Genomic DNA, 12,718 nt, shown 5'->3' on the forward strand with positions numbered 1-12,718 from the left:
AAATAAATTATCTTTCCATTTGTGGGTAAAGTTCTAGCTAAAGATTGGCAGGCCTTTACAGGCATTTCACTGTAGTCTTTAAGTGTACCTACTGTAGCTACATGATAAAAAAAGCACAGTCACATTTTAAAATATGCAAAAAAAGTACATTTAATTCAAACACAGGTTACATCATTCTATCAAATAGTGCAGTGCTTCCCTGGTCCCCATAGCAATCTTATTCTAACAAACAGGATTTGCCTAACCTCTGGACAGCTACCACTATGCTGCAGAATACTAATTTTTGGCTGAATTTCAAGACCACTGCAACCAAGAAACCAGCCCCATTGTTCTTCTCTCCAAAAAAAATAAAAAATACTTGCATATTTTTTCAAACTCTTGTACTGTTTATGAAGCATTACTTGACCTGACTAAACTCCAAGCTTGCTTCATGGCTCATGGCAGTCTCAAAGCAAACTTATACAATTACAGGATGAGGGGACTGCTGAATTGTTATGTACAAATTTCCAACATTTTAGTCTTAAAAAATACAAGAAAAAAAATGTAATGCATGGTTTACAGCTAATGTCATTTCCGGTATTGACTGGAATAAAATGCTTAGTACGTATATTTACAAACCCAAATCTATTTTAAGTATCAGCATTAAGTAACATTGTAAAAAGAGAAACGGACAAATTGAACTATATTTCCCATGTAAACTGCAGACAGGTCTTGTGGTGCCCCTATATCATCTTTAATGACTTGTTGCCATGAAAGTTTGCTTACAAATACCCCTTATGTATATTACCTGCTTTGGCATGTGATCCCATTCTTTGAAAGACTAAATATAGTTGCATCACTTGCCCTTCTTACACGGCCCCAATACATAAGCAAGAAAGCTTTTAAATTCAATTTCATACCACTTACCAGCTACCATGTCTCATGGGCACCAATTGTATAGCAATAAACCTAAATGAAAAAAATGCAGATGCAAAACTATAATTTGGTGAAGCTGACATTGTAAGTGCCCAAGGAAGATAAATGCTGCAGTGGGATTAAAGCATTTATCTTAAAGGGCAAAAACCCTCTTGTGCAATAATTTGTTTTAAAAACCACAAACCATTTGACACTTCCAATTCAAAAACATCTCTGTATGAAAGACTCCAACTGTGAGACAGATGAGTGTTGAATGTGCACATATATGTCCACATATGGTTATATTATCCAAAATGAGGACTACTTAAAACAGCTGTGGTTTAATTAAAAATACCTTTTTTAATCAAAGGATCTTGTTGAATTTGACATATACTAACATGACAGTGATAAGGAAATTAACCTGCCATGCCTGTTGTCTTAAATTTCTTATGAAGTCGTTAAAAAATGTTCTTAATTCCTCAACAAAATCAACAGGAAAAAAATTATATTCAGGCAAGTAAACCCTTTAATATAAACTAGCTTCTGACAAGTCTTGGCAAACCAGTTTTTAAATGTAAATCCACAAAAATGGTACTGTAGAAAGTAAACACACATTTGTATGCACATTTATTAGAACACTCCATTGCTTCTGTAGTTTAATTTGTTGTGCATATGAAATCACTAACTGAAAATCTTGGAAACTTTTCAAAATAGGCAAATTAGTGATTGTCTAATTTAATTGATGACTTTAATAGCACACATGCAATTAATTTTAAATAGTAAGAGAACAGGAACACATAGCCACACATGGTAAAATGTGTGAGACTTTTTAGAAGTTGTTTAAGATTCCTAATTAAAGCACAAAATGGTCTAATAGTTTCACACATGAGTGCTTATTGTTTCTATATCACTGATTACTGACTAAAAGTTGAAATTCTCACACCGTGAGGGTTTCATGCAAGTAGGTATATAAAGCATATAAATGACACATCTTGAGGTGTTCTGATACATTTGCACACTACTGTACATTCTTGTTTTCATACAGCAAGTAGCTACCATGCAGAGTCACTCTAAAAATACATTTTGTACAGTACATGTAATTCCTTGCTTCCACGACTTGTCACGTATGTAAATGCATAATAAAGTATGTGGGCTTGTTCACGACTGCACTAATAAGAATAGGCTGGTGAGTAGATGGACAAGCCGACTGAGTCCTCAATTTCATCAGGTATCATCCTATAATGTACACATTACTGGAGCCTTTCCAATAATTACATCTTATAATGATCTGCAATTGAAATGCAGTGACACAACAGTGGTAATTGTTCTGTACTAAAGGGCAATGGTAGCACATGTGCAGCATTTTATATTTTGATATACCTAGGTAGGAAGCAATACACAATAATAATAGATTGAAGTATCATAGTATCAGTACTATCTGTCCACAGATAGTTAACTATCTGTCCACATCAAGGCCACAGTACAATGTTTGTTTCAAAATCTATTGTATTGCATTGTTTGGTTTTCTCCTCACTGGTATTGCAATATTATTCCAATTGTAACTTTTAATCAGCTACTGGATTATACTTGAAAAGAATGCTTTAGACTAGGAAACCATTGCATAAAATGCAATTGTGTTTTGTTATAATTGTACAGTGCATTGTACATTTATTTGTCTTTCTATGTTGGCTGACAGAAAGTAAGCCTGGCTCTGATAAAGACAGCTCACATAACTCTTCACAAGACACTAACTGCAGTCAATCATTCCACTAAAAGATTTTTACCCAGTGCTCGCTGGCTGTCAGTCCATTTTGCATCAGACAAAAACTGGTTATTTAGAGTCTGATCAGATCTGCATGCTTTAGAACTTGACATTCCGGAAAAAATATAGAACATGGCATTTGGGAGACAGATATGCTATCAGGTCACTACCCAGCACTTTTTCACAAAATGAAAAGGCATTCAGGCATTTACGTACTAACTGTGCCAATTATCCCCCTCTGCACAGACAGTGATAATGCATTGCATATTGTCAATTAGTACTTTGAAAGCCTGTCAAGTGCTCCTTGTTTTGTTTTCATAATGGAAATTAATATCTTTATTTAAATCTGTTTTGTAAGTATGGGTTCAGCTTCGGTCTGGGGTCCTTAATGTTTGGGAAGTGGAGGTCATCACCCTTTAAACTGTCATTGTCAATGAAAAAGAAGACCTGATTTAGTATTTATAGTAATGTTTATGTTTTACAATAGATAATATACCTTGATTTTATATTCAGTATCCAAGTATAGTGGATAACACTGCATAAAGATAATATAAATATTGTAAGGCAGCGCAAGATCCTCATAAAACATTTTTGGGACACGAAACAGTGCATGAGAGACATCCACCACCATATTGTTTACAAGTTTAAATGAAACCTTTGGCAAATATAACAAAAGTGGAACCTTGAGCCTTTAGATTTGTTATTCAGACACCAATGTTCCCCCAATACTTTTATTTGTTTTAATTTAAAACTATTTTTCCAGGTAAAAATAAATATCACGGCAATAAATTCAAAGTGTCCAAAAATATTTTTAAAAAAATTGTTTATGTGTTCCTTTTCTCTTAATTTTTTTTTTTAATTCATTGCATGTGTGGCCTATTAAAGTCATCAATTAAGTTTGACAATCACTAATTTGTCTATTTTTACAATTTTACAAGATTTTCAGTTACAGTGGTTCAATATGTTAACGCATAATTGTGGTTCGGGGGTCGGGGGCTAGGCTCCTCCCTATCCTTTTCTCTCCTATCATCAATCAAATCTGCTGCCTAAATCTACTGCCTTTAAACCATTAGTCACACCCTATACCTTTGTCTTGTGTTTTTCCATTTCCTCCTCCTCCCTGCTCCTCCTCTATAACTCAACCGCCTTTGCATTGGTCTCCTCTGGGGGGTTCGTGAGTCGCACTTCCCCGACCTTTGTGCAAGCTACACTTCCTTTATTATTATTATTATTATTATTATTATTATTATTATTATTATTATTATTATTTATTTCTTAGCAGACGTCCTTATCCAGGGCGACTTACAATCGAAAGCAAATACATTTCAAGTATCACAGTACAAGTAATAATACAATTAAGAGCAAGATAAATACAATGACTTTGGTTCAAGCAAGTACAAGTGTGACAAAATACAATTCAAAGATACAGCAGATAAGTGTCAGTGATAGTTACATCAGGATATGATTAAATACAAAATACTACAGCATCTCATGCGCTATCGCTCCCCTCGCAATCCGAGGATCTAAGCTTACTCTAGCTAACCTCGCAGAAGGAGCTCTTCCTTCGTAACACGAGGCAATCTTCTCGTTTCAGGTTCTCTGGGGGTGCGTCTCCTCCCCAGCTTTGAAAGTCTATAATTCATCTCATCGAGGGCAGCTCTCAACAAGCTAGAGATACACTTCATTTCTTCCTTTCTTCCTTTCAGGTTCTCAAGCCTCTATTTATGTGCAGGGCCCCCCAAACGAGGGGGACCCCCTTCTATATGCTGGACCATCGCAAACTGCCGGGCCCTGTCATATGTTTTCAATCTTTATTAACTCTATGTCCCTGAGGGTGCCGGACACCCTGCCTTGGAGTTAGCTGCATCACGACACAGCCCTTTCATAATCTGCAGCGGCGACTTCACCACAACGCGGACCTCGTCCTGCCGAGGGCTTGGTCCTAATGGTGGGTGGCTCTCCGAGAAGTCAGGCAACATCACTACAAGTAGCCTGGCTCCCATCCTGTGAATTAGCTGTTACATGACTAACACTTGTCTTTTTTGGCATCTTTTTTTTTTTCATTTAACCCAAATTGATATGAGAGTTACAATGTCAGTGCCAAGATTGTGTCTTAGCAACTGGGTTTCTCTAAAACCTATATCTGCAGTTGCCTAGTTATATCATTGCATGTTGTAAACTAATTGACACTACAAGGCAAATACATGTGTGCATCCATACATTGTACATTCACTACTGATAAATTTCACCATTTTGTTAGTGTCTGAAGGCCTATAACATCTGTCCCATGAGCCCCTTATTCACATTGCAGTCTAAACTGATATTTCAAACTAGAGGCAGGCATCCACACAGCATTGTAGCAACCCTAAGAGAGGGAAATCTACAAGAAATGGCAGAGATGCTTTTTAATAAATCATTGGATATGACACATTGGAGCAACTACATTGATGCAAAGGATGCAATTTTGTATTTTAAAATACACTTTAAATTTCATAATAATGTTTGTACATCGTACCTCTGAAACCAAAACGTTTTTTTTTTTTTTCTAGTTGACAGTTTGTGTACTTATATATCAAGCTATGCTAAAACTAGGTTATCTTCAAACCTCTGTTATCCAGTAACCTGCCATGTTTTTTTGCAATGCTGTTTGTTGTCATACAGAAAGTACTATCTCTGCTATTTACAGAAAAATGCAGTTCTACATGTTATGTACCGGTATTTAAAGTGTGAGAATTTAAATTTTCAGTCAGTAATCCATGATATAGAAACAATAGGCAATGATGTGTGAAAATGTCAGACCTCTTTGTGCTTTAATTAGCCATAATGCCCAATGTGAAGGGTCGTATTGCTTTTGTACTTCAATGTTACAGCACAATTAATTATCATTTTTATTTAATTGTATATTTTTTTTACATAACCTTCGACATAAGCACTCTAAAATTAACGTTTTACAAAACATAGTCCTCCATTATAACGCTAATTTCTAATGGTCTGCAAGTATACCAGATATTTGTATTGGTTGGATCTAGTCGGGTTCTTAGGTAAAGATAGAAAGCTGGCGTATTCGGATATTTCATTCTATATTTCTCCAGTGACTTGATGGGGCAGTTTGGATCATCGAGGCACTCATACATTTAATGATCATATTTTGACATGTTGTAAATAAAACATTACCCTTTAATTGATGCCACGTTTTATTGCAGTACGGATTTAATGCACTGGGCAGCTGCTCAATCGGTGCCTTCCACTTTAGACAGTTTACTGCCTCAGCACTCCAGTACAACAGGAAAATAATCTTCCAACCTGCTTTTAAAACACGGCAGTCAACTGCCATTGATTGGTACTCAGTTGGAAACGTGAGGCAGGACAGTTTTTCTTGTTTTGAAATCAACATGTCAATGAATGGATTTATTGAATGCTGATAAATGCTTCTTAAAGACAACAACGAGTACAAGTGAGCTCATGAACACTCCTAGTTCTGAGCATATATGTGTTCATAAAACTCCTTCACATATTTTGAGTTTTAATGACACCATTTTCCAACCTCAATTTTCCCTCAATAACCAACGCAGTTTTGCATCTAAATGCATTTTGTAAATCAAAGGGACTCAAACATTGTTATCCAGTTGTATGTATTTAGTCATGTGTAAAAGAGAGTTCTACAGTAATTGGAGGAGCTTATAGCTGTACCATCCCAAGGAAGCTACAACCACCCTGGTTCTCAATACTAAAGGAGGCATGTTTACATGTTATTTTTTTCTTGCATTTTTATACAAGGCTCAGATTCTCCTCTAAATTCCCATTACAAAAAGTTTCAACTTTCCCTTTGCTGATGGATGAGAAATGATTTGTCCAAAAAAATTAATTTACAGGATATGGAAAATCATTAAGTCTCTTCTATTTCCCTACTACAATAACACAAGGGGATACATAAGAATGTCTCAACTGGTTAACACATACTGAACATTTTGTATAATACTGCTGGAGCATGCCAAAAAACTGGGTTAAAGGATTACATATGCAGCTCTAAGACCAATAATTAGAAACAACTGCCATAACACTGGTGTTTTAATCATTCTGGATGGATATATTCCTCAATGATTAACACTTCTAATTCCTTCAGGGGAGTTGGAGGTGAAAATCTGTCCTCCAAAATGACTCATGCATAGGCAGTTTGTGCTGCATGTGTGATGCGCTGCCATCACTGATTCTGATCCCTGTCGAGTGTGGCTTATTTGCTATGTGGTTCTCTTACAATATGAGTGGTGGCTGGATCGTGCCCAGCTTCTGCTCTGTAACACTGGTGCCGTGATTCAGATCTCATATACTGTCTTGCGGTGTGCATGGTTGCTGGTTCACACCTAGCCTTCGCCCTGTTTCAAAACCACTTGCTAAACGTGCATACTAAAAACAAAAAAAAATAAACTAAAACTGACTTCAAACATCTTACATATCCTTTTAAAAACTAAATTACATAGACAGTTCTCCAGCAATGTATAAAGAGCTCTTATTATTTTCAGATTAAATAAATAAATACATACCTTGTACTGTTAAATGCACCTGCACTGTTCTTGGATTGTGCTGGGTTTGTACTGAACATGTGTATTGGCCATCATCAGGAACATCCACGTTCTTAATCTGCAGGCTGTACTCTCGTTTACTGCCAATAGTCGATACAATTGATACGCGAGGGTCCACTGACCACTTATCATCCCCGGCAAAAATGATACTGGACCGATTCAGCCAAGCACCCTTTGAGGTACCATCTGAAAGGTAGCACCTGTGAAAAAAAAGAATATCAGTCAGACTTTGTGAAGATAGTAAGTACTACAGTGATGAAGGCACTAGCCAGAACATTAGTATACTTGACTTACAGGTCGATATAACCTTACTGGACATGCCACCACATTTTATTAGAGTATCCACCTTGATTTTATCAACCAACCTCCATGGTTATCCAAGGATTACCTAAATCCAAGAGGATTCACTGGTGCTGTAAAATGCTCTAAAAATCAAGGAGTGGCTCAACCTCTTAGCTTCTTACAAGTCAAACAAATATAAATAAAAAAATATGAATATTTTATGGTAATTCATACTAGTCAGGTCACGAATAGTTGCATTGCTTTAAAAATACACATTAGGCCAATAAACAAAAGGTAATAATACTTTATTGAAAGAGATTATTTATGACTCATAAAAGTGTACTATTTTCACTTTGTACCTCGATAGCCTCAGGATAAGCGTGTCAGTAGTAAAATGCAGACTTTGCTTGTATACCTTCAAAAATGACATACAACACAGTAATGCTAACGCATGTGTCTATTAATAGCTTCTCTTGCCACATAACCCATATTTAACAAGAAATGGCTGATGCCGAGTGTGAATAGTGTAAAGAAGTTTATATTAGCTCTTCTTCCATTGTTGAATAATTGAAAAGTTGTCACCACATCCAGGGCATGGATTCAGGCAACATATCAAAGGAGGAAATCATCTACATGACATGTGCCAAAATAAGTGCCTGATGAGCCAAAGAAATGTCAGTCACACAAACAGGAGATGACGACAGCTTTTCCATCATTGACTTAATTTGCCCCAAAGAGACATGTGGCTTTGGGCACAATGAGAGAGTAGAGTGGTCAAGGGTAAAACTAGATAATCACTCTAGCAGAGGAAACTTTCAGCACCACACACAGCACAGTATCACACAACAGCTGTCCAATCACTATTGCTGTTGGCTTCTCTTTCCGCTCTGAATATCTCTGAAGCCAACCCGAACACTTGCTTGGCAATTGAAAATTGAAAAATTGCTTTGTACCCCAGAAGAGAGCAGGAGGCTACAACATGCAAAATATCACAAAACCTGGAAGCCTAGCTGGGAATGGGTCTGTCTCCTTTGGCACCTGCTGTGGATTATTTTTTTAAATATATTCTGGCAACTATGAAATAATTGGGGTGCTGGTTTTAAAATGCGTGATTTTACAACCCCAAATGAGTTGAAAGTGCGTTTATCAACAAGTGTGGTTTAAACAAAGTAATAAGTATTACACACTAACACAATTACACATATACATGTTAATAAGCATATTTAACATACGTACAGAATATAAGCACAACATTAAAAGACTATTGGTGGATACACACAGGAACCCATATTGCATATCTATTGGCTGTTTCTGTTTATAAACATGTAACTAAACTTAAATAAATGGGTACTAGCATGTCAACTACAGACATTTCCCAATACCAAATTCCGGAGATTCAGTTCAGGTATACGAATTCTAAAGAGTTATATTTGGTTGTCTTTTTTATCCTGAACTTTTGATATGAGCATACAGAGTGCAGTAACAAGTGATTTTGTTTTAAAATATACTTCTATATAATACAGAAATGTGAGTTTGTAATTACAAAACTATCTACTTTTATTTGCTTCAGAATGAACAGATGGAATTTGTTGAGAAAAGCAAATGCTAACTGATCAGTAATGTCAGTAAATAGTTTTTTAAGCAGAAAAATGTTCTGGGAATAAATTTACTCCAGGAAAACATTTTTCTAGCAAAACTGTGAATAACCGCTATACATCTAACCAGTCTCAGTACATGTTTGTTTCAATTACGGTCCTACAGCAGACTGGCTGATGGCCTCATCACATCCAATCACAGTGTCCATGACTTACTCACCTAAAGCATTAGAATCACTATTGTACCTACAGCAGCTCCTTTTCTTGTAGCACTGACGCCATCATTTGAGTTAATTTTCCTGCCAATGCCCTCAATACTTTGCAGTCTAGTTTAATGATCTAAACGGGATTTAAATGCAGTAACTCAGAAGAGCACTTCTGATCTTGTTGGTATTGTCCCCGTGGGGTTATTTATTGACCCCCTTTTAAACATCTCTATATACATTACGAATACAGTGGAAAGAGCAAGACAACACTGTTCATTAAACCATTAGGTACCATTAAACCTGTTACACTGATTAGTCAAAAAAAATGTTTACAATTGTATCTTTGGAATCAGTAAAATAGACTACAATGCATCCTTCCTTGGAGAAGTAGTGGGCTGGCATGGCCTGGGATATATCCACACATGCACTCCCATTTCTAGCAAGAGGGGGTGCTTTTGATATGTGCATATCACATGAACGGCTAGACAACTTTGTGATTGAGGACTGAGCTCATTCATTCAGCATCTTAGCACTAAGTGACATTAATACTCACACTTGATTAACCACATGCTACAGGCTCCAATTTATTTTTTGCGTCATTGGGTTGGATTCTCAAAGCTATTTACTCCAAATTGTCATTAGAGCAATTTTTGTCTGAAAGGAAAAAAAAAAAAATACTACATTTCTAAAATGGATAATAAACAGCTAGACTACTCACAAGCCCCTCAACCCAAGCCCCTACATTAAAAGTCTGAGTTGTTTATTACTGGTTTGGTAGCATATGTTTTTGATATCTAAAAACATGCCAGTGACAATTTGGAGAAAATACCTCTGAGAATCTGGCCCACTGTGTTTCAAAACTACCCACATTAAGCACATATAAATATTAGTGCTCTACAACTCTATATTAATCAGCTGGATTCTTCCCACAGGAGTGATTTATAGACCTACTTTTAACATTACTACTGTAGGTACAATACAGAATTCAATGAAAGGTTTGTGGAAAATCATGTTTATACATATTAGGATGGAGGTATTAAGATCTGCCATTGTTTGGATCATTAAAATAGACCCTGATGTCAGCTTGATAAAGAACAGCAAGAGTGGATACAAGTAATTCGATTGCGCTCCGGATGGATATATTGAACTTGCAGTGGTATCTCTGGGAACTGAATTTAAGATGTCATTGTTTTTAGTTCTGGATGTTATCACAAAAGGATTATTTTATGTTTTATGTATTTGATCTTTGAAGAGGATATTCTTTCTTTGCACCTTTGTTCATTATCAGATTTTGTAGTTTTGCTACCCCACTGTTCACAAGCTTTACCAATTTTCTAAACATCTGTAATTATGCAGAAAAAAATCAGCAGGGAGATGTTGTAAACCTTCTATGAATTGAGGATGATTAAATACCACAGTTAATTACAGTATGGCAATCATTAGGCAAAGTAGGCGCTAATCCTTTTATCCAAACTCATTTAGGCACTTCACGAGGAAGCCACAATTATATCTGCAGCATGGTTTTGACCCAGTTTTCTTGAAAGCTCTATCTTAACCCTATTTAATGGACCAAATAGAGCAAAACATACCATAGGATGAGCTAGAGCATCTTAAACATTTGGTTCTGCAAACAGGGTTTGCCGCAGTATTTTTTTGTTTTTTTCACTAAAAGCTAATATTAACACTAGGCTATGAAAAGATAAATGTACTTTGAAAGCATTTCTCTTGAGGCAAAGATTAATATATCTAGTAATGACTTGAAGTGACTGTGCTGAAAATAAGCTTAAAGCACCATCTCCCAGCACTGTATTTTTTTCTTTACCATAACAAAACAGTAGATCTCTCAAGGTCTTTCTTCTATTCATGTAGACGATCTTGAATTGAAAAGCTACTTTCAAAAAGCCAAGTTGCTTTTCAAGACATTCCTTAGCGGAAAACTGTGATTTCATGACCCACACTTTCATCCTTTTATCCTATCGAAAGCATAATACTATTTGTTTACAGTACACCAAACAATGCCCAAAGGTATCCTAACTTCACAGCATACGTATTATCTGAAATATTTTAAATTAACCATTGAAAACAATGACATTTAGAAGCTGCAAAAAATACCCTATTAGCCTTCAAATAGATATGTCTTAAGGTGTTGCAGGTTGTCAGGTTGTCAATTAATCCTGTAATTAATGTTCCTGGAGCATTCACACTTTGAATGACATCTGTTCTACAGGGTGATTAGAAAGTAAGTTTACCACATCAACACACTATATCATTGATGTGGTAAACTTACTTTCTAATCACCCTGTATATAGAATAATTTCAATTGTCCTGCTGAATAGCTGGTTTGCAACCTGATAGTGACTTTAAGGATAGGATTCAGTTAAAGTTTTGAGATCATATTGTGATTAGAGTATGCCATGTTCCTTTAAGCATGGATGTTCCTAAAGCACTTGGCTCTGTATGGAAAAGTGCAGATGCAGCACAGTTTAAAGACTGACTTTGTGACAGTTTAATAATACACATCACTTCGACCATAGGCTAATTCTGCAATTGAAGTGTTACGAGATAAGAAGTGGCAGAACGAAGACTGAATAAAGATGGGCTTCCTTAAGCAATAATTTCAGACAAAGATAGGCAATAGTGCTGCATTTAAATGTATGGTGTTCTGAATTCATTTATTTGCATTTAGGTACTGTACATTTTCAAACATTTTCATGTTTTGTTTTTTGTAAAACTGAGCAGTGTAAAAATCGGGAGGAAAAAAATCTCAGTATACACACTTTACATGTGGAATATGATGCGTAGCAGTTCTGGTTTCTGATTAATAATGTCCCTGGCATGTATGATGAAGCACAATCTGCGCAAGTCGAAGCCATGTTTTCCAATGTTAACTGCTACTTTGCGAACGTTTGGGCAATCGCTGTGCTGACGGAAACAGTATCTACAGAAGGTATAAACATGACATCAGCACAAAACAAGCCAGGTTTATTCGCCTTGAAATCATAAAAAGAAAAGAAAATTGACAGAACTGGGTGGTGCAAGCCATCGGGAGACGTGTCAAAAATCACACTGGACATTTGTATCAATGCATATAAGTTTACCAACTGAAGCGTCACCATTTTCTGTCAAATATTTACGATTAAGATTGTCGGCTTAGGTAGTGTTTAACTGATGGACAGACAGTACTGTCGCATGAAGTCACCAATACATACCTCTCTGCAAAAACTGGCTGTCCAGCAAAGCACAGCACTCTGACAAACTCATTAACACAGTCATTCTGTGCTCTCTTTTTATTAAAGCGTGTGTAAAAGTCACATAAATTGATTGCTTGCCTCTCAGTTCATTTTTTTGTTTTAGTGTAATGTGCCGCTTATTTTCATTATGTTCCTTTATTGTCAGCGC

General features: G+C 36.2%; 1 protein-coding gene across 2 annotated transcripts in view; it reads right to left on the reverse strand.

The window, feature by feature from the left end:
* The window catches only part of LOC117413023 (neuronal growth regulator 1), a 241,525-nt gene that overhangs the window by 148,892 nt on the left and 79,915 nt on the right, over positions 1–12,718 (reverse strand). For both annotated transcript variants that reach the window (XM_034021722.3, XM_034021731.3), the window contains exon 2: positions 7,198–7,436. In XM_034021722.3, the coding sequence (XP_033877613.1) occupies positions 7,198–7,436 (239 nt within the window). The remainder of the gene's footprint in view (positions 1–7,197; positions 7,437–12,718) is intronic.

This window comes from Acipenser ruthenus, chromosome 10, assembly GCF_902713425.1.
Source record: "Acipenser ruthenus chromosome 10, fAciRut3.2 maternal haplotype, whole genome shotgun sequence".
Lineage (NCBI taxonomy): Eukaryota > Metazoa > Chordata > Actinopteri > Acipenseriformes > Acipenseridae > Acipenser > Acipenser ruthenus.